The following is a 23560-nucleotide window of genomic DNA, read 5'->3' on the forward strand; positions in this document are numbered from 1 at the left end:
GCTTCTTGGTACACAGAGGGAGGCTGGACCCCAGACATCAGGACTCCATCCTGAGTAGAAACATCCACCCCACCTTTCCACCTCTCTGCCCCTCCTTCCTACTCCTCCCCCACCCTCCCACCCTCATGCCCCACCTGTACTGGAACAGCAGCCATACCTACCTTCAAAGGATTGTATGGACTTGGATAGTGAGGGTAGCAGGGAAATTCATGATGATTGAAGGCCCCACAGAGGTGCCTCCAATTCTTGAGTAACTTGTGGGAAGAGGATGGAACTAAATTGAACTTTCCTTCACCTCAGTGGGATGAAGGGAAGATGAGGATTTGAGCTGCCACTTCTGTGCAAATCTACCTCAAGATACACAATACACAAAACACACATGAGGCAAGTTCAACTCTTTATTAATATTAGCATCAGAAAAACCCTGACAAAAGCGTATCTTGGTGAGCAGAGAATGATCTCACAGGAACTCAAAGACACCCTTAGTTCACACTGGAGGCAAATCTAACCTCCCATCCCTAGCCCCATCCTAGCACCTCCTTGTCTTGTAGCAGCTGCCGTGGGGGAACAGAGAGCCTACAGGTAACAAACCTAGTGGAAGAGAAGGGGCCCAGGGAAATTCCCAAGAGTGCTGGCCCCTAACTAGTTCTACTTTTAATTTAATTAGTCTTCCAAACAAACGTACCATCCATCAGGGCCTAGTAGCCCTGATGTCTGTCCTTGGAATCCATTTTGTTCTTTACCCACTGCTGACTGAAGGGGTTTGTGATGGGGACAGCCTGAGGCTGAGGACAGGAGTGTATAGCCAACATTCTCTCAAGCACTATCTTTCTTGAAGACAACCCAGTGGTCTTTCAGGCAGGTTGGTGCGCAGCCAGGAAGACAGCTGTAACTCTCAAGAGAGGAGATCAAAAGAGGATCAGAAAAACTCTGTCTGTACTTTCATGAAGCCACTTTTTGGTCTTTGCCACTGCTCATTTGCTTCACTTGGGACCAAGGAAAGGAACAGTTTGGTCACTCAAGACCTTTCATGAAAATCTCTTTCATGTTACCCCAGAACTACAAAACAGATCTGGATGTTATTTCAATTAGTTTTACCTAAGGTCATACTATATGCAAGGCATATATCAAATTATCTCAAATAGGCTCTGAAATTGGTATCTCAAATTAGAATCTCCCCAATCATTTAACCAACCTCACCCAACTGGGTTATGTGTGTACCAGACAATAATGTAGTTTCTAACACATAGTAGGCCACCAGTCTATTCAATGAACTAATGAATGAAATTCAACAAACTTGTTAAAATCTGTAAAATTTTTAACACTATCCTCCCAACCCCTTTGAACTCTGTGATGTTAATCCCTTTTTTCTAACAGAAAGATTAAATTCTAATAAAATCTGTATGCTCTCCCTTGTTCCAAAATATGTGCCCAAACATCTCCTCCTTGATTCTTTCACATTCTTTGTAGCTACAGCCAGTTGAGGTCTTACTGAGGTGAAAGCTGCTGAGAGCCAGAAGGGCATTTCACGAGGATTCACACACTGGGAGCTGGAACTTCTTCAGCTTCCTGCAAAGTTCCTGGACCTTAGAGACACAAAGAATAGATTCTATGAATGTTATAAAAACAAATCAAGAAACAAATATGAACATTGCTATGGCTTATATTATAATAGCATTCTCAAGGAAAAAGCATTGTACCTACAACATAATGTATCCTATGTTCTAAAAGCATAACTAGGCCAGGGGCATGGCTCAAGTGGTAGAGAAACTGCCTAATAAGCATGAGGCCCTGAGTTCAAACCCCAGTACTGCCAAAAAATAAAATGACAGCTATTCCCAGCTGAAGACCTGGTATTACGGAAGAAAGAAATTGAGGATAATGCAGAAAGGAGAAAAGAGAATGTTAAAAACATCAGCTCCACCAGTGTGTTTACCAATAGATAGCAGCCATCCAGAATCTAGCTGTGAGCATAAATGCAATTAGAGAAAATTTCCTTTTAAAGATTGACATATTCTTGGGCTAGTGGAGTGGCTCAAGTTGTAGAGTGCCAGCCTAACAAGCACAAGGCCCTAAGTTCAAACCCAAGTGCTGCCAAAGAAAAAAAAAGGAAAAGATTGATATATTCAATAGAATCTCATCTTTCTTGAAAACAATACAAATTATATACACACATGTATAATATGAAACTGGAGAAAGAAACCCATATGTGGAAATGGGTATATTAATGTTTTAGAATGGTTAGTGCAGGCTATAGCTCAGCGGAAGAGTGCTTGCCTAGCATGCACAAGGTCCTGGACTTGATCCCTAGTAAGGTGCAAACAAAAAAATGATTATTGTTTGATGGTGGGATAATAATTTTTGTTTGATGAGTTTCAAAATATTCTATGATGTAAATAAAAGGTTTTTTTAATTAGAAAGAGGCTTCAAGAAATTGATTTCTCTTTGGAACATAGCTTCCCTGTTTTTCTACCTCCCTGGATTCATTGAAGAACTTGTTTTGGGTCAAGGCTTCCCATATTACCTGCTATCTAGATTTTCTTGCATTTATAGAACATCAAGTGTCAAGAAAAATAAATCACACTTTACATCTTGGCCAGTCTCAATTCCTTCTCCTGAGGACTAGGGCAAGTTTCTCCTTTCTGGGATTCAAAGTGTTTATCTTTTGGTAGCCTGGCCATCTGTCTCTGAGGCTATTGTTTCCTTAGGCTTTTTTAGTTCCCACTAAGCTCAGAGAAGTTTCTGAAGTGTGGGATCACAAGACTCTGGCTTTTTTTTGGCGGTACCGGGGTTTTGAACTCAGAGCCTCACGCTTGCTAGGCAGGAGTTCTTATCCCTTGAGCCACTTGAAGCACTCCACCAAACATTTTTTGTGATGGGGTTTTTTCAAGATAGAAAACTATTTGCCGTGGCTGGCTTCCAACCAAGATTCTCCTAATCTCTTCTTCCTCCATAGCTGGGATTACAGGGATGAGCCTCGGGAGCCTGGTTTTCCTGGCTTTTTGTTGTTGTTGTTTCTGCTGTCAATCACTGGGGCCATCCTTTAAGGCCTCACTGGACTTCCTCCCTGACCTTGGGTGTGATCCCACCACTATGCTATGTGTCCCAGATTGCACTGCTGTCGACTGCAGACCAGGTGAGCAGATGCCCCTCGTAGATATCTGGGGTGGATCAGAAGCTTCTGCTGCCCCTTCTGAGGTTATTCTGTGTGGGGGAGGGGGTGAGTATGGGAATGCTATTGGGAAAGACTGGAGAATGGCATTGGCAGAGGGGGTTGAACGACCGACCGGGACCCAGGGACTTGCCACACCTGTTAGGGATGCCTTCTGGGCCTCCTCCTTCCGGGACGCTGCACTCTGTGCATTCAGCGACCATGCCTCAGTCTTGGGTTGTTCATCTTGCGACCCAGAAACCACTTGCTGGGACAGCTCGAACTGGAGCAGCCTGCCGCGGAGCTCCTCTTGCTCCCGTAGCGTTTGCTGCAGGCTGTCTCTCGCTCTACGCAACTGCAAAACCACTTGCTCACGCTCCTCACGGACGCGCTCCAGCTCAGAGGCCAGAGCCCAGGTGGCCTCCTCGCGCTGTTCCACCTGCTCCTGCAGATGCCGAACCCGGCGGGCCTGCCGCTCGCGCTGCCTCGCGGCCACTCGCACACCCAGGGCCAGCGCGCTCCAGGCGCAGGCCCGCTTGATGGTGCGGGGTACCTGCGAGTCGGACACGACAGATTTCAGGCCATCTTCGATCTCGTTCCACGACCGGGAGCGGAAGGTCAGGTAGAAGTCAGGCCCACCGCCATTACTGAGCACCTCTTCGTTGATGAACACAACCACCTCGCTGTGGCGGAAACCACTCCTGGGGTCCCCAAAATCTACAGCCATGGCCGCCGCGGCCTAGTCAGCCGAGCTGCCTTCACTACTGTTACAAGCGGTGGGTTGCCAACTGGCCCACCCCTCGCCTCCTTACTCAGTCCTTGGCCAACCCTAGCCTCTTCCTTGGCCTCTATCCTCCCTTTCTCCTCCTCACAAAATCTGTTCCCTCACGCACCAATTCTTACCACGGCAACGGATTTACACGTCACAGATGTGGGCTTTGAGTCTTGCCGCTTGGCCTGCTGGGACTAAAATTCCTCCACAGGTTTGTCGCAAACTGGGCTGCTGCTCAAACATGACAGGCCCTTGCCTGACGACTGTCCTGAGGACTACGATGAGTCCAGAGAGGACTCAGGTCCAGATTATTTGGACCACACCCAGACACATGAAATGAATTTCGTTTTTCTTTTTCATTTTTTTTCCTGGTGTTTTGAGACAGGTTCTCACAAATACGTATTGCAAACTGACCTACAACTCATGTTCCCAGGCTGGCCTGGAACTCATCATCCTGCCCCTGACTTTGGAGTGCTGGGATTACAGAAGTGCACCATCATGCCGAGCTGTCACATGACTTTCTAATCAAGAGGTGGGCGCATGTTGTGGCTCTTTTTGGCTTTGCTCCCCTTCCCATAACTCTCATTTTTTTATATCTGTACAGTCTCATAAGATTTTCTCTACACAGTGCCTTCCTCATCTTAAGCACATGACCTCGGAGTCCTATTCAATAGGAAAACCAAATAATGGAGGTATGAAGTCTTTCAGCTTTCTCTCTCTCCCCATGCTCTAGATGTCAGTAACCTACTATTCCATTTCCTTGGGGATTTTCTTTCTTTCTTTCTTTCTTTACTTGAGACAGGGTCTCAGTATGTGGCTCAGACTGGCCTAGAGCTCTATGTAGGCCAGGTTGGCCTCAAACTCTCAATCCTCCTGCCTCAACCTCTCCAATACTGAGATTAGAGGTGTGTACCATTACTCCCTGCTCTCCTCAGGAATTTTAATACATCTATTGCCCATCTTTCCTGCACCTCCCCCATCTCCTGCACTACTGGCTATGTATTTTTCCCATACAGTATATCTGTTCAAGTTCTTTCTATGCTTAATATCATTGCCTCCCTCTATCCTATGTCTTACCCTTTTCACACCACCCTTTCCGTCTTCTCATTACACAATAGTTTGTACCACACCCGCTTCACCGTGCTGTGTCAATCTGCTGTGTTTTGTAATCCCCAAAACATTAGTGAAAATTCTAAAGGTTGCCACCAGTCTCTGCCTCAGTACAAAATCTAGTGGATACTTTGAAAGTTAGTTCTCACATGATCTTTCAGTAGGGTATGGTTCTGTTGAACATTACCTCCCTGACATTCTATCCTGCTTTGGCTTCTCTTTTTCACTTTTTAACATTAGCATTGACTAATTGTACAAAATAATGAGTTTCATCATGACATTTTCATATATGTGTATAGGGTACTTTGATCTTATGCCCTCCTCATTATTCTCTCATCCTCCCTCACCCCACCTCCTCATTCCCTTCCTCTTCCCAAATAGTCTTCCATCTGTGTTCAAATCTTTCTTTTAAATCTAGAGTCCACATATGAAAGAAAACATGCAATATTTGTCTTTCTGTGTCTGGCTCACTTTGCTTAACATGGTAATCTTCAATTCCATCCATTTTCCTGCAAACTACATAATTTTGTTTTTTGTTATAGCTGAATAAAACTCCATTGTGTACATATACAACATTTTCTGTATTCATTCTCTTCACGGGCACCTAGGCTGATTCTGCAACTTGGCTATTGTGAATAGTGTCACTATAAATATGGATATGGAGGTATCTCTACTGTATGCTGATTTTGACTCCTTCAAGTATATATCCAGGAATAGTGTAGATAGATGAATCATATGGTAATTCTATTTTTAATTTTTTGAAGAAACTCTATATTGATTTCCACAGTGGCTGGGCTAATTTACATTCCCACGTCCTTGTATTGGAGTTCTTTTCACCAACATCCTTGCCAATAATTCTTTTTTGTTCTGTTGGTGATAGCCATTCTGACTGGGGTGAAATGGGCTCCCAATGTCATTTTGATTTGCAGTTCACTCTTGGCTAAAGATGACGAATACTTTTTATGTATTTATTGGCCATTTGTACTTCTTTTGAGAGCTGTGTGCTCATTTGCTCACTTATTGGTTGGATTATTTGTTCTTTTAGTGTTTAATTTTTCTTTGTTCAATTAGCTTTGAGACCGGGTCTCAACATATAGCTCATGTGGAAAAGGTTAGATCAAAAAGAATTAACCTAGAAGGTAACACACATGCACAGGAAATTAATGTGAGTCAACTCCCTGTATAGCTATCCTCATCTCAACTAGCAAAAACCCTTGTTCCTTCCTATTATTGCTTATACTCTCTCTACAACAAAATTAGAGATAAGGGCAAAATAGTTTCTGCTGGGTATTGAGGGGGTGGGGGGAGGGGGGCAGAGTGGGTGGTAAGGGAGGGGGTGAGGGCAGCGGGGAGAAATGACCCAAACATTGTATGCACATATGAATAATAAAACATTTTAAAAAAGATTAAAAAAACATATAGCTCATGCGGATCTGCAACTCTCTGTGTAGCCCAGGCTGACCTCAAACTGTCAATCCTTCTGCTTCAGCCTCCTAAGTGCTAGGATTACAGGTGTGACTACCACACCCAGCAATAGTGTTTTTTTCAGTTCTTTATACATTCTGGATATTAACCCCCTGTCAGATAAATAGCTTATAAAGATTTTCTCCCTTTTTATAAAGCTTTTTCTTTTTGGTGGTACTGTGGTTTGAACTCAGGGCCTCATATTTGGTAGGCAGCGCTCTACCACTTGAACCACTCTTCCAGCCCCAAAAGATTTTTAATTTAACACAATCCCATTTGTAAATTCTCAGTATTATTTCCTGTGATAATGGAAGTTATCTTGAAGTGTTTTCCTCTAGCAGTTTCAAAGTTTCAGAATTTAAGATCTTTGATCCATTCTGAATTGATTTTTGTACAGGGATCTAGGTTGTTTTTTCCTTAATATATGTATCTAGTTTCAATCTTCTACATACAGCTATCCAATTTTCCCAGCACCATTTGTTAAAAGAGGCTGATTTTTCTTCAACATATGTCTGTGGCACCTTTGTTGACAATCAGATGGCTGTAACTGCATGCATTCATTTTTGGGTTCTCTATTCTATTCCGTTGGTCTATATGTCTGGCTTTTTGTGCCAGTTCCATGCTGTTTTTGTTACTATGGCTCTGTGGTGTAATTTGAAATTGGCTATTGTGATACCTTCAACACTGCTCTTTTTACTGAGAATTTCTGTGGTTACTCAGTCTTTTGTGCTTCTATATGAATTTTAGGATTTGTTTTCTAGTTTTGTAAAGAATGTTATTGGAATTTTGAAGGTGAATTTTTTTATTCCTTTTGGTAATGTAGCCATTTTCACAATATTCATTCTCTCATTCCATGAACATGAGAGGCCTTTCCATCTTTTAGTGTCCTCTTCAATTTCTTTCTTTCATATGCTTTATAGTTTTCATTGTCTTTCATTTCTTTGCTTAGGCTTATTTGTGGTTACTTCTTTTTGAGGCTATTGTTAATTGGATTGTTTTACTGGTTTCTTTCTCAGCATGCTCATTATTGGTGTATAGAAAAGCTGCTGGTTTTTTGTATTCTGCTACTTTGCTGAAAGTGTTTATCAAATTTAAGATTTCTGGGGGAGTCTTTAGGGTTCTTTTAGCTTTAGGGCTATGCCATCTGCAAATAGGAATAATTTGCCAACTTACTTTTCTATTCTTACCTCATTTATTTCTTGTTCTTGCCTTATCACTGACTAAGAATTCAAGGAATATTTTGAATAAGAGTGGAGAGAGTGGAAATCCTTGTCTCACTCCTGATGTTAGAGGAAACTATTTCAGTTTTTCCTCATCAGTATAATGTTGGTTACAGGGGTATTACATATAACCTTCATTATGTTTGAGATTTGATCCTTCTACTCCTGGTTTCTTCAGAGCTTTTATCATGACAGGATGTTGAATTTTGTCAGGATTATTTTCTGTATCTATTGAGATGACTGTGATTTTTGTTCCTGAATTCTATTTATTTTCTGTACTATGTTTATTGATTTGAATATGTTGAACCATCCTTGCATTCTTGGAATGAAACCAACTTGCTCATGGTGTATGGTCTTTTTAATATGTTGTCAAATTCAGTTTATGAGTATTTTGTTTAGGATTTTTTATGTTCATCAAGACATTTTATCTATAGTTTTCTTTTTTGACTGTGTCCTTATCCAGTTTTGGTGTCAGGGTAATAATGATCTTATAGAATGAGCTTGGAAGCATTCCTTCCTTTTCTATTTCATGGAATCATCCAAGGAGCATGGTGTTAGTTCTTCTTTAATGATCTGGTAGAATTCAGCAATGCATCTGTCTGGTCCAAGGCTTTTCTTTAATGGGAGAATTTTTATTACTGCTTCAGTTTCACTAGCTGTTATTGATTAGGTATTCTATATCCTCTTGGTTCAGTTTTGGTAGGTCATATGTGTCTAGAAATTTAACCATTATTCCAGTGTTTCCAATTAATGGGATTATCAGTTTCCAAAATATTCCCTAATTATCCTTTGGATTTCAGTTGTATCTATAGCCTTTTTCATCTCTAATTGTACTTATCTGGGTCTTTTCTTCCTTTTGGTTAGTTTGGGTAAGGGTTGGTCAATCTTGTTTATCTTTTCAAAGAACCAATTGTTTCATTGATTCTCTGTATTATTCTTTAAGTCTCCGTTTTGTTCATTTTTGCCCTGATCCTGATCCTTTTTTATTTTCTTTCTTTCTTTATTTTGCAGTACATGGGTTTGAACTCAGGGTCTTGAGCTTGCTAGGCAGGAGCTTTACCATTTGAACCACACTTCCAGCCCTTGCCCTGTTCTTTATTTTTTTCTTTCTGTCTACTGCTTTTGGGTTTGGTTTGTTCTTGTTTTTCTAAGAGCTTGAGGTGCATCATTAGGTTATTTATTTGAGAGCCCCCTGATCTCTTAATGTAGGTATTCACAGCTGGTACTCATAGCTATGAACTTTCTTCTTACTGCTGTTTTGTTGTGTCCCAAAGGTTTTTTTGTAAGCTGTGTTTTTATTTTCATTTGATTTTAGGAATTTTTAATTTTCTCCCTTATTTTTTCAATGACTTACTGATTATTCAACAGTGCATTGTTCAGTCTCCATATGTAACTATGAAGTTAAAATTAATAAAGGTAAACATAAAAATAGAATGAAATAAACAGGAGGCAGGGAAAGGGAAAGAAGAAAAATGAAGCAAGGTTAAAGAAAAGAAAAGGAAAATAATACATGGAATAAGAAAAGAGCAAGGGATAAAAATCCAATTACAAAATAAAGAAAAATATGTAAATAAAATTGCATAAAAGAAAAGGAATAAAAAATAAAAACAAAAGATTTAAAAAATAAGAATAATAGAAAAAATAATAGCAAAAAGAAATAAAAGATTTTTTTAAAAAAAAAAGCAAAAAAAAGACAAAGAATTGGAGATGCTTCTTTTTGGGTTGTCTAGTATTGGAATCCACTAGGTGTGTGGGGGGAAATCCCCCAGTTTTGTCCTCAGACCCCTCTTTTTATTCTATGTGCTCTCCTCTTAAAGGTTCCACCCTTTCTCAATACCATTAAATTGGTTGGGAACCTTTGAGGGACAAACCATATCCAAACCACAACACCATGATGTCTGTCAAGGAACTGAGGATTGTGGAGGCCACCCCTCCTGCATGTGAGATGTGCCACAGGGCCTAGGTTTGGAAGTGTGATGGCTATGGCAAGCTTGTGGGGTGATGTTTCTATGACCCAATGTATAGTGAGCATCTGGGTATGGAGAGTGATGGATTCAAGGCATGTGGGACCTCTGGAGAAATTTTGTATACAGCCAATAGTTACTGCTCTAATGACATGGCACAGGGTTGAGGAAGGCAGGATTTTTTTGTCTTTTTTTTTTGCATCAAAAGCCTATAAGCAAATTACAGTCATTGTAAGTGATCCAAAGACAACAGGAAGCATGAGAGATGACTAATGCTTCTATTATGTAAGGAATCTGGTGGAAGAGCACTAAAAGGAGGGCTGCTGAATTATAATTTGGGCAGAATCTAGAGCCTTTTGCTGTAGGAGGGCCCATATGTAAATACTTGTGTAAGTGGGTTTAAATGAAATTTGTAAAGGAGGACTATGTTGCCTCCTAAACCCCAAAGGCCTAAAAGATATTGGGCTTGTCATAACATCTTTTATGTTATGACATAGGGGCTGAAAGTATCAATAAGCTATTTCTTGATAGTGTCAACTAAGCAACACTTGACTTGCCAAATAATCTTCAAGAACTTACAGATTTGTTGGGCTCATTCACTCTTTTGAGCTACTTTGTATATCCTAAAATGAGTATGTCAAATGAATGTCCTCAGAGGATGTCATGAATATAATTTCATATCTGTGCCCCTGGAGAAAGTTAGATGCAATTACAATTGTGTCTGCAATGACACTGGGTAATGGCATGGGTGCTGAGGTATCCAATGGATAGCTGGGTAAAGATGTTATCATGTCCCTTAGGATGTGAAGTCAAATTCTAGCTGAGAAAGTATTGAAATAAGCATATTATTATTCAAATATATTATATTCAGTCAGTTGCCGATTGGATAGAGTAACTAATTTCAATTATTTTTGTATACACAACCTTAGTGGATGGGGCTACAGTACTGAAACGGCAGTAGTCTACTGTAAGGTACCATTCATTCTCTCTAACTTTAAGAATAGGTCAGATTGGAATGTTAAATAGAAGTACAATGATAACTGTTATCCCTTTTCTAAATAGATCTTAATGGATTTCAATCCTTGAAGGCCCTTTTTTAATTTACATAGGATCTTATTAATTATTTTAATGAGGGGGAGAGAAGCAAAGGTCTGTATGGTCCCATTTTCTAAAGCCAATTTGTAAGTGCCGAGGACTGAATTTTAATTGATTACTAATTGAGGCAGGGCATCTGTGTCCACTATCGGATATTTTAGGACAGTTGTTGCTACAATCATAGGGAATTTAGGCAAAGCAAATTTTTTTTTTCATTTTTCTTTTATTATTCACATGTGCATACAAGGCTTGCCCCCACCCCCCCCTTACCACCCACTCCGCCCCCTCCCTCTCCCCCCCCTCAATACCCAGCAGAAACTATTTTGTCCTTATTTCTAATTTTGTTGTAGAGAGAGTATAAGCAATAATAGGAAGGAACAAGGGTTTTTGCTGATTGAGATAAGGATAGCTATACAGGGCATTGACTCACATTGATTTCCTGTGCGTGGGTGTTACCTTCTAGGTTAATTCTTTTTGATCTCACCTTTTCTCTAGTACCTGTTCCCCTTTTCCTCTTGGCCTCAGTTGCTTTAAGGTATCTGCTTTAGTTTCTCTGGGTTAAGGGCAACAAATGCTAGCTAATTTTTTAGGTGTCTTACCTATCCTCACAAAGCAATTATTTTAACAGTTAAAATGTGACATAACTGTTTTCTAGTTTGTGTTCAGTGGCTTCACTAAGATTATAGGGTATGTGTTATTCAAATGTAGAAGGACTCCCAGGATTACTGTATATTTAACCTAAGTATTGATTAGGGCCACTAAGATTTGCCAATTGATGCATTTCAGCATATATTAAAGTTAATTCAGAGGCTATGTTAAAGAAGTGCAAAAGCAATTCAGCACATGTTAATCTTTGTGCTTTATGAATTCTTTAATTAAATTTGGGTTTTCAATTGAGTCAAACTGTGGGCCTCTGTTTTGGTATGCTTTCCTCCCCTATATCCAGATTCTTCCCTCCCTTTCTTCTTTATTGCTTTGCCTACATGACTTTCTTTCTGTCTGTTCTTTTCTTTTTTGTTCTTTCTACCCTTCATATGTTTGTAAATTTCTTTCTCCAGAGAGCTTCAAAATGGTATCATCAGTGTTAGAGCCTACCCCGTGGCAATCATTACTTTATATTGCTTAAGGACCTCAGGTTTGAATTTACCCTTTTCCTGTGGCACAGAGGTGCTTTGGGCGAGTTTTCCCTATAACTTTGAGGGTTAGAATCTTTCTTGTGGATTGGCATTGGAAACTATAGCAAAAAAGACACTTTTAGGGTCCTAGTGAGTTGTCTGCTTTTAGGAGTATGGCTTCAGTAATTAAAATATTCAAATAGTAACTCTTTTTCAAATAGTAACTGCATTTCTGCCCACAAAGCACTCATCCAATGGGCAGTTTCACAGGGCATATATATTCTTTCCCATGAGCACTCGATGGAATGGTATTCATTGCTTTCTTGATACATATAACCAGTCTCAGGGTAATATCTTTTCCACTGAACCTAGCATCAGTCACTGTTTATGATGGAATCTAGACATATGATTCATTCTAAGACACACAGACAGGTCTGGGCCAAGACACACAACTCAAGGTCACTTTATGGAGGGCCCCAATCGCATACTCCTGATCTTATTAATAATTAACGACTAAAACTTCTGACTTAGGTCAGTTAAATGTCTAACAGAGGCTCAGCAGAACTCAGCAAATACATCACAAAGCAGCACAAATCAAAGTGCAAGCTAGTCATCAGGTAGCAGCTCAAAGTGCATGCTAACCATCAGGCGACAGAGTCAGTTAGCAAGTCAAAGCATGAGAAGAAAGACATCTGTTGTAGTGGCCATTTTCTCAGCATCCTTCTCACAGTACTAATTATAGACACCCTACAGAAGTAGAATGGCTTCCTACTCAAAATGTGGCTTTGATGTCAAGACTGATGATGCTACACACACATCAAAAGGATGTGAAAGGTTTATAACTTACACAGTGAGGCTTTCTGGGGCAACCAGTGCAGGCATCCCAAGATGAGCTAGAATGGCTTGAAAGAGCAAGGAAGGGAAACTAAATTGGGATTTTTATGGTGGTTAGGGGGAAGGCTGAGGTGAAGGTTTTTATGTGGGGGTGGAGCCTGCATGGTTTGTATCTGTGGCTAGTGACAAAAGAAGGAGAACCAAGGTTTTCCGATGAGCTTGCCAAGATGTAAAGCACAGGAGAAGGGGATTGGATGAGGCATAAAAGCTCTCAGAAGTCAAACACTGAAAATGTGATCAGATTCTTATTATAACCTACTTCTGATAATAGTATGGGAAAATGAGAGAGGTTGGGTCCTTGATGATGTTATTCAACATCTAAAATTGCCTTGAAGCCTGCTCCAGAGTTCTAGTAGTGCTGAATAATTCAATGTCTTTATGATTGGAGGATATTTTCAGCTAGGCTGTCTGTTACTTTTAGCCCAAAGAATTCTGAACTGGTACAATGTTGAAGAGATAATCAATTATTACCATGTTGGATGTATTCAGGGAATATAAGAATGGTTCAATATAAACAAGTCTGTTGTGGTTTATATAAATAAATCTATGAATGTAACTCATAATAAAAATTAACTAAAGGAGAATATCATAGGGTTATATTAATTATATACTTAAAAGCTTTCATTAAACCCTGCAAGTACTCCTAAAAAAACACAAAGTTGGGCATGTTGCACATATCTATAATCCTAACACTCAGGAGGCTGGAGGAGGGAGGATCATGAGTTTGAGGCCATTCTGGGCTACATACTAGCCCAGAATGAACCTATCTCAAAACAATCAAAAAATTCCTAGATTAATGAAAAAAAGACTTAAATAACTGAAGTCAGAACAGAACAAGGGGACACTACAAGTGATGCTATGAAATTAAAAATTCTAAGAGAATACCATGAACAATTATATGCCCCCAAATTGAGTAACCTAGAATAAATAAATAAATTCTTAGAAACATACCATCTACCATGACTGAATCTTAAAAAAATAGAAAATCTGAACAAATAATGAGTAAGGAAATTGAATTAGTAATCAAAATCTCCCAATAAAAAAAGTCCAGGACCAGATAATTTCACTGACAAATTCTATTAAACATTTAAAGAATTAACACCCACCTTCCTGAAATTTCTCCAAGAAATTGAAGTGGAGGAAACACTTTCAAGTTCATTCTATGAACCTAGCATTACCCTGATACCAAAGCCAAAAAATGACACTATAACAAAAGAAAACCAAAGACCAATCAATATCCCTGATGGATATTGACACAAAGAATTTAACAAAATATTAGCAGACTAAATCTAACTCCATATTATAAGGATTTAACACCACAACCAAGTGGGATTTTTTTGAAACAGGGTCTTACTATGTAGCTCAGGCTGGCTTGGAACTTGCTATGTAACCCAGGTTGACCACAACAAGTAGGACTTATTCTGGGGATATAAGGACAGTTCACCATGCAAAATCAATCAGTGTAATAAAGCATATTAACAAAATGAAGGACTAAATCCACATGGTCATCTTAATAGATGCAGAAAAAGCATTTGACAAGATTCAACACTCTTTCATGATAAAACAACCCAACAAGCTAGAAATAGAAGGAAATTACCTTAATGTGATAAAGGTCACTTATGGAAAGCACACAAGTACCATCATACTCAATAGTGAAATACTGAAAGCTTTTCTTCTAAGATTAGGCCAAGACAAGGATGCTTGCTTTCACTACTTCTACTCAACTTTTTATTGGTAATCCTAGCCACAGCAATTAGGCAAGAAAACGTTTAAAACTTTAAATGAAGAAAACATTAAAAGTTTCACAAAAAACTGTTAGAAGTAATAAGAAAAGTCAGCAAAATTGCAGGATACAAAGTCAATATGCAGAAATCAGTTGACTGTCACCTATGTAAAAATCACAGTGTATCCCCCTGTACAACTATTATATGCTTATAAAAGAAAAATCAGTTGCTTGTCTATGCACTAAAAATGAACAATCTGAGAAGGAAGTTAATAAAATGGTTCCATTTAGAACAGCACAAAAAGAATAAAATTCTTAGGGATAAACCTATCCAACAAGGTGAAAGACTTGTATGCTAAAAATTACAAAGCCTGCTTGAAAGAAATTAAAGACACAAATGGAAAGCCATACTGTGTTCAAGTTCTGGAGATAATACTGTTACATATCCAAAGCAATACACAAGTTCAATGCACTCCCTACCAAATTACCAATGATAATTTTTGCATCCTAAAATTTGTATGGAATCTTTAAGGATTCTGAAAAGCACATTTTTCAAAATAAAAATTTGGAGGATGTACACTTCCTGATTTCAAAACATACCACAGAGCTACAGTAAGCAAAATGGGGGAACCAACATAAATGAATAGTCCAGTGGAATAGAATAGAGAGTCCAGAAATAAATCCTCCTGTATATGATCTAATGATCTTTGACAGAGGTTTCAAGACCACTCCTTAGAGACAGAATAGTCCCTTAACAAATATTGCTAGGAAAACTGGATATTCCATGAAAAATAATGAAACTGTATCCTTTTCTTACACCATATATAAAAGTTAACTCAAAATATGGTAAAGGTGTAAACACAAAACCTAAAACTATAGAACTCCTAGAAGAAAACATAAAGGAAAATCTTCATGACATCAGATGTGGCAATGATGTCTTGGTTATGACACCAAAAGCACAAGCAACAATAGTAAAAATGGAAAATAAGACTACACCAAACTTAAAATATTTTTGTGTACCAAATGACACAATTGACAGTAAAAAGGCAATCTACAGAATAGGAGAAAATATTTGCAAATCATATATCTGACAGAGTTAACCTCCAGTATACATAAATAACTGCAATTTAATAACTGAAAAGTCAGACAACCTAATTAAAAATGAGCAGGCTGGGCACAGTGGTGTGCCTGTAGTCCTAGTACTTGAGAGTCTGAGGATGGAGCATTGCTTGAGCTCAAGAGTTCATGGCCGTCTAGACAACACAGTGAGACCTGGTCTCAAAAAAGAAGTGGGCAAAGGACTTAAGTAGATATTTCTCCAAAGGTGATATACAAGTGGCCAGCAAGCATATGAAAAGATGCTCAACATCACTGGTCATCAGAGAAATAAAATTCAAAACACAATGAGGTATCACTTAACACTCGCTAGAATGGCTACTATCACAAAAACAGAAAATTGCAAGTGATGGTGAGGATGTAGAGATATTGGAACCCTTGTGCACTGTTGGTGGGACTATAAAGTGGTACACTTACTATGGAAAATAGTGTAGAGTTTCCTGAAAATTAAAATTATAACTTCCACATGACCCAGCAATTTTACTTTTGCATATATATCCAAAAGAATTAAAAGCAGGGACTTTAAGAGATATTTGCACACTTGTGTTCATAGCAGTACTATTCACAATAGCCAGGAGGAGGAAGCAGTCCAGACATCCATTAATGGGTGAATGGATAAAGAAAATATGGTATGTGCATACAATGAAATATTGCTCATTCTTAAAAATAAGGAAATACCATCACATGCTACAACCTGGATGAACCCTGAGGACCTTAACCTAAATGAAATAAGCCAGCCACAAAAAGCAAATACTAGGCCAGGTGCCGGTGGCTCACACCTGTAATCCTAGCTCCTCAGGAGGCAGAGATCAGGATAGCAGTTTGAAGCCAGCCTGGGCAAATACTTTGTGAGACCCTATCTCGAAAAAACCCATCACAAAAAAGGGCTGGTGGAGTGACTCAAGGTGTAGGCCCTGAGTTAAGCCCCAGTACTGCAAAAAAGAAGCAAATACTATATGATTCCACTTCTACGAGGTATCTAAAATAGTCAAATTCATAGAAATTGAAAGCAGAATGGTTATTACCAGGGTTGGGGGAGTGGGTGAGAGAGAGCTATTGTATAATGGGTATAGGATTTCCGATTAGTAAGATTTAAAAGTTCTAGAGATCTATCTCACAGTGTGAATATACTGTATACTACTGAACCATCTATTTCAAAATAGTTAAGATGATAAATTGTGTTTTATTATAATAAAAACATAACCTGAAGAAATAATCAGAAGCATGCAAATAAATTTTTGCACAAGAATGTTCATTTGTAATGTCAAATAAAAATAGGAAGCAAGTTTAATGAACAATTTGGAAGTGGTTAAATAAATTTTGATGCATCCATACTCTGAAATTCTATGTATCTATAAAAGTTCTGATGCAAAAAAGTAATCAGTTTAAGTAGACATAATAACAGTGTGTGATATTTATAACATATGTAGAAGAAAAATATATGAAAACAATAGCACAAAGATGAAAATGAAAGTATATTGTTTTAGATTTTCTGTCTTGTTCTATTTTATGTTGCTATAACAAAATACTCAAGGTGAGGTACTTTATAAAGAAAAGAGATTTGCTGACTCAAAAAGACCCTGAGTTCAAACCCCAGAAATGCCAAAAAGAAACAAAAGAAAAAGAAAAGAGAACAGCTTTATTTATCTTATAGTTCTGCAGCAGGGTGCTGGCATCTGCTTGGCTCTGGTGAGGGCCTCATGGCAGAAGATATCAAAATGGTGGGAGTGCATGGGAGAGATTACTTGATGAGACAGGAAGCAAGAGACAGACAAACTTGCTTTAGAACAACCCATTCTTGAGACTTCCTGCATATAAGCCCTTGGGGGACACACTGAAACAGTATGAAAAACAAAGAAGTTCCTACTATGTATGTAAAGTGATATGCCTTGAAGGTAGACAGTAAAAAGTTAAAGATATCTACTATGAACCCTAAAGCAATGTCTAAAAATACAGACAAAGCAGCATAGTTAGTTAGTTAAAGGGGATAAAGTGGAATCATTTTTCAACTTAATCCAATTAGAAGGCAAATGAAGAAATGGAGAACAATGAATAGATGAGACAAACAAAACAAATAACAAGATGATAAGTTTAAACACATTAATAATCACATTATATGTAAATAATCTATACACTGGAAGTAAAAGAAATTGTCAAGATTTAAAAATATACAGGACCCCTGTTTTTTTAAAAAAATCAATGCAGTTGACCAACCAGACTCATTAGGAAAAAAGATAAAAGACACAAATTATCAATATAAGAAATGAGAGAAAATATCACTACAGATTCATACCAATATTAAAAGGATTATCAGGGCAAGTCTTGGGGGTGTAGTTCAGAGGTAGAGAATTTGCCTAGCATGCACAAGATAAGGCCTAGGTTTGATTCTCAGAGCTACAAAAAGGGAGTATAAGAAGGATTATACAGGGGTGTCATGAGCAACTTTGTCTAAAATGACCATGTACAGTATATTTTGACATACTAAGATATGCTGTTTTCTCTAAATCTGTGTCTGCTATAGTTTAAATATGTTTCCTCCACAAATTCATATGTTGAAACCTAAGCCCTTATGTGAAAGTATTAACATGCGAGGTCTTATGAGGTGATTAGGTCACGAGGACTCTGCCTTTATAAAAGGGCTTGAGAAAACTATCTGGACCCTTTTGTCCTTGCACTTTCTACCATAGGTCCTCACCAGATCTTGAATCCTGGCACTTTGATCATGGATGTCCCAGCCTTCATAACTGTAAGAAACAGATTTCTATTTGTTATAAATTACTCAGTTCATGATATTTTGTTATAACAGTATGGACAGACTAAGATAAGATACAAACATCATGGATGGTATTGCAGTTTGGGTTCTCCAGAGACAGATGCTGAAATGGAATTGAGGATGCAAAATGTTTGTTAGGGAGCAACACCAGTGGAAAGGGGCTGTAAGACTGGGCCAATGGAGAAGTTAAAACATGATGTAGGCCTGCATCATAGCCCAGCAAAGATCTCTAGAATGAATATTGTCAATCAGAGTGGTCCCATGCCAAGCACATTCAGTTTTTATATGTGGGCTTCCCCAGGAAGGATGTAACTTGGGCAAAGGGACTCTGCAGCTGACAGGTATATCCTGTCTGCCAACTGCTCTCTTCAGAGCTAAGTAGCATATTCTTCCTTGAAGGGGGATCTGGGTACTGTATCTCTGTGTCTACCACAATATGTCATCTGTGCCCCTTAGGCTCATTCCTCTCTGAATAAAGGATCAGCTCTACAGGACTCCAAAGGGCTTTTCTTTTTCAGGAAAAAAGAAGAGGGAGGCTAATGGTATAAATTAACAGCAGTACTAAGGGCTGAGAATGTAGCTCAGTGGTAGAACACTTGCCTAGCATGCATAAGGCCATGAGTCTCATTCCCAGCACCACAAAATAAGGGAGGGAGGATAAGGGATACAATGGAAGGGGTGAACTTGTTCAAAGTACACCGTACGCATCTATGGAATTATCACAATGAAACCCCCTCAAACTATCAATGTATGCTAATTTAAAAATTAAAATTTAAAAACAACTTGTTCCTTCCTATTATTGCTTATACTCTCTCTACAACAAAATTAGAAATAAGGGCAAAATAGTTTCTGCTGGGTATTGAGGGGGTGGGGGGGAGAGGGAGGGGGTGGAGTGGGTGGTAAGGGAGGGGGTGGGGGCAGGGGGAGAAATGACCCAAGCCTTGTATGCACATATGAATAAAAAAAAAACAATACTGTTAGAGTTAGGTTCACAATTAATAATTATCATATCCATCTCTACTATCCATTATAAATTCTTCTTACCTTCAGTTAACCACATTTGCTGATTTAGTGGCCTAGCTAGTGGTATGATCCAGGACTTGTGGGGTCTGATTCTCCATCATCATATTCTTCTCAGCCCAAGATTGCTGTACCTACCTATTTATATACATAACTGGGAAAGATAACACCTTGAAATATTCACACACTGCAGAAAAATAGCACAATCATGACAACCTAACATCCTTGTAGGATGTTAGGCATGTAGGCAACACTGAAGTAGTGGACCTAGGTTTTGGCAGAATCTACTGTGATCCTTTTAAGAACACACCAAGAAAATAGTCTTGTGTGGAGCCATCACAAAGCTATTTCTCATCAGTTTGTCTTTGTTGTGGGAAGATGCCACGAATCAGGTTCTCATGTACCTCCCTGTTCCCAGTGAGGCATGAGACTATTCATCTTGGCCCTTTTAGTATACAGCTGCAGGCTGTAACTCCGGTTTCAGTTTTACTTGTATTCTAGAATTGGTTTGTCCATAACAAAATGATCTACCAGTCATGTCATCTGTCATCTGACCCCTATGGTTTAGTGTCATCCTGTGGGATTAAGAATGTGGGGTGCTGACACTATACTGATTTTGCTTATGCTATCTATGTAAGTAATAAACTGTGTAAGTAATAAATTCCATTGTGGCTTGTTGTCACCTTAGTAGTCAAATCTCTGACAGATTGGCCAGCCAATCTTGCAGCTGCTTATGGTCACAGACTGACTGACCCCCCTAACAATTCCTCCTTGTTCCCATTGTATGACAATCACAGTTAATTGACCAAGTTAAGACTGTGACTTTTCTTGCCTCTGAGTCCCTGGACACAAGGAGATCACAATGCCCAGCAAGCAGCAACAAATTGTAGTTCATATGAACCTTTTTTACTCCATTGGTTAGAGCAGTAATTCTCAAATCAGGGTAATTTAGTCTCCCAGGGAACATTTGGCAGTATGTGGTGACATTTTTGTTTGTCACAGTTGGGAGGAGTGTATACTGGTATCTAGTAGGTAGAAGCCAAGGATACAGCTAAATATCCTACAATGCATAAGACAAGTGTAACAACTAATGATTTTTCAGCCCAAAGTGTCAATAGTGGCAATATTATTGACTAGAGGAAACTCCCTTCAAGCCAGGACTCTAGCTCTAGAATGTTCAGAATGGCAGGGATGAGAAACACAAAGTCCCTCCTTGTGTTACTGATAGTGATGGTGTATATCACTATTTCTGTTTCTATGCCTTTTTTTGGGCTGTACTGGTGTTCGAAATCAGCACTTTGTGCTTGCTAGGCAGGCACTCTACCACTTGAATCATGCATCCAATCCTTTTGACTCTGGTTATTTTGGAGTTGAGTTCACTTTTTGCCCAAGCCAGCCTGAACTGCAATCCTTCTATTTTGTGCTTCCTGCCATCACTGTGATAACAGGTATGTACCATCACATCCAGCTTTTTTTCCATTGAAATGGGGTTTCACAAACATTCTTACCTAGACTAGCCTGGAACTGGGATCCTCCCAATTTCAGCCTCCCACGTAGCTTGGGATGACAGGCACATGCTACCACACCCAGCTATTGGTTGAGATGGGGTCTCCTGAACTTTTTTGGTCTGGGCTCATCTTGAACATGATCCTTCCACTCTCACCCTTCCAAGTAGGCATGAGCCACCAGAGACTGGCTGCTCCTTTGTTTCTGAACCAATATATTCTTCTTTTTTCTTTCTTTTCTTTTCTTCCCTTTTTGAGCCAATGTATTCTTTTAATTGAGGAAATATACCATGTGGAATTCTTTGATTCAATGAATACACTCTATTCTAAAGAACAGAACCCTATCCTCACAGAGTATTGACTTTGAGTTGGTGTTTCAGGTGCCCTTCAACAGGAAATTCCACTACTGTCAAAATGTTGGCTTTCTGAGTGGTGTTACGTGATATGGATAACATCATCATAGGCACACTCCTGTATCTTCCTGTAGAATGAACCCCTTGGTTCAATGCAACATTGTGTACTATCACATGCAAATTGATCCAGTACCCTGCAAGATTTCAGATAGCAGTGTTTTTATTAGAATGGTGTTAGACTTTAAATGTATACTGATATTTAATCTTGCAACCTTGATGAACTCGTTCATTAGATCTAAAGTCCTTTAGTATATTCCTTAGGATTTTCATCAGCTTGAAGATTGAAAGGAGGGAAATGATACATCATCATTCTGTTGATCACTTGTGAACATTTTTTTTCACAGTATTGGGGTTTGAAATCAGGACCTCACACTTGCTGGGCAGGTACTCTACCACTTGAGCCACTCCACCTGCTCTGTTTTGTGTTGGGTATTTTCGAGATAAGGTCTCATGAACTATTTGCCCAGGGCTGGCTTCAAACGACAATCCTCCTGATCTCTGCCTCCCGAGTAGTTAGGATTACCAGCACCCAGCTTAAGAACATATTTTTGATTTTGCTTTTGGTGGTGCTGAGGATCAAATCCAGAGCCATGCACATGTTAAGCAAGTGCTCAACCACTGAGCTATACCCCCAGCCCACATGTTTATTCTTGATGGATGTCAAAATACTTTTCTAATTCAAGTTAACTGTTTTTATGAAGGCTGTAGCATTTCTTACCAGAAAAAATAACTTATACGAGCTGGACTTTTAATACGATAGATTTTCCTCGGTAAAGACAAAGCCGAGTAAATCAAGGTAGTCCTCTGTCTTTCTGTATCTCTCTTTCCCCTGCATTTCCCCCCTTTTTTCAGAGCAAAAAGTGTTAACAAAATGCTAGGTTGGGGTGAAAGAAATTCTGTGGAGATCTTAATGTAAAAACTTGAAAAAATTAGTCTAAAAGTTCAGAACTAACCATATAAAGGTGTAAGATTTGACATGACACTGACAAAATGTATTGAACTTCTATCTGCCACTTCATAGCTATTCACCCTTCTTGGTAACATCACCTCAGTTTTCCTCAGGAGGATCACCTATCCCTGACTTGTAATTCAGGCAGCTTTTGAGGGTGTTTAGGCATGTGACTCACATCTAGCAATTAGAAAAATTTCTCCCAGTGGCCACAGAAATTGGTTCAAGTATTAGCACAGGATGCAATTCAAGCCAATTGGAGACTCAATTTTTATTTTATTTATTTATTTATTTTTAATTGTTTTATTATTCATATGTGCATACAATGCTTGGGTCATTTCTCCCACCTGCCCCCTCCTTTACCACCCACTCCGCCCCCTCCCTCTCCCCTACACCCCCTCAATACCCGGAAGAAACTATTTTGCCCTTATCTCTAATTTTGTTGAACAGACAGTATAAGCAATTATTTTTCATTTGAAATTTCAGGGAAGAGAAGCTTCATTTTCAAGTGGACTTTAGCCTTTAAGGATGTAAGCATGGTATCGCTGGCAGCCATGTTGTCTATCTTGATTGTGGAACTGAGAACTAAGACAGCATGATGGAGAACAGAGAAGAGGAGAAAAATAAAAGACTGGTTCCTAGTAACATCTTTGAGTTTTTGGACCTAGCTATGCCTGAAACCAAATTCAGTCTCTTTTTTTTCCTTAAGTCAGTTTAATTTTTATGTTCATTTGTTAGTTTTGTCATTATCAAGCAAAAGAGTTAGAAATGAAGTACCAAAGAATACTAGATTAGAAAAGTAAGAACAGAAAATTTAAAAAGAAAATGAATACTAAAGAATACAGGGGGAAAAGTTTCTATAACAGTTAGCTCAATACTTTGACCCCATAGCCACAGAGCAGAGTATATATGAAGATAAACTTGGCCCAGTGATTAGAGTGGGTTTAGTAAATGATAATATACTGTATCAGGCTCCAAGGAGTCTGCTTACATAACCTCCACTTGATGGCTGTGCTAGGTATCTCCTGTATCACCCTCCAAAAGCACTTTCTACCCTTCTCCATGCTGTCTTTTTTCTTGGGAGGCTGGCCTGTAAGAACCACATCAATAGCCTTTTTTGCCCTACGGCTTTGAGCTTTGTTTGACCAAAGAGAATTACCAGCAGATTAAGTATTTTTCTCCTGTTCTTCTCCCTGCAAGATTACTTGGGCTAACTTAGTTGTTCAACAAGGTCACCAGTCCTCTCAGGGTAGCCCACTATACATGCCTCACTCCT

General features: G+C 39.0%; 1 protein-coding gene and 1 long non-coding RNA gene across 2 annotated transcripts; one reads left to right on the forward strand and one right to left on the reverse strand.

Annotated features, from left to right (window-relative positions):
* The first annotated feature begins 118 nt into the window (after nt 1–118).
* LOC141419931 (uncharacterized) lies at nt 119–22907 on the forward strand. Its single transcript, XR_012444658.1, has 3 exons — nt 119–3136; nt 4357–4455; nt 22771–22907. It is a non-coding gene; the product is annotated as an uncharacterized lncRNA (long non-coding RNA).
* Nucleotides 3172–3959, reverse strand: LOC109698508 (testis-expressed protein 13C-1-like). Its single transcript, XM_074063472.1, has 2 exons — nt 3288–3959; nt 3172–3204 (listed from the first exon to the last, which is right to left on the reverse strand). Exons 1-2 carry the CDS (start codon nt 3876–3878, stop codon nt 3172–3174), a joined length of 624 nt encoding a protein of 207 aa, XP_073919573.1. The 5' UTR covers nt 3879–3959.
* Nucleotides 22908–23560: the final 653 nt, after the last annotated feature.

Source organism: Castor canadensis, chromosome X, assembly GCF_047511655.1.
Source record: "Castor canadensis chromosome X, mCasCan1.hap1v2, whole genome shotgun sequence".
NCBI lineage: Eukaryota > Metazoa > Chordata > Mammalia > Rodentia > Castoridae > Castor > Castor canadensis.

Bases quoted from the DNA above. Each gene is read 5' to 3' on its own strand.
- LOC109698508 (XM_074063472.1), bottom strand. From the start codon at position 3,878: ATGGCTGTAGATTTTGGGGACCCCAGGAGTGGTTTCCGCCACAGCGAG. The intron at 3,205-3,287 runs GTCGGTCGTTCA...TCCCCCACACAG, and splicing joins TGGCAAGTCCCTGGGTCCCG to AATAACCTCAGAAGGGGCAG.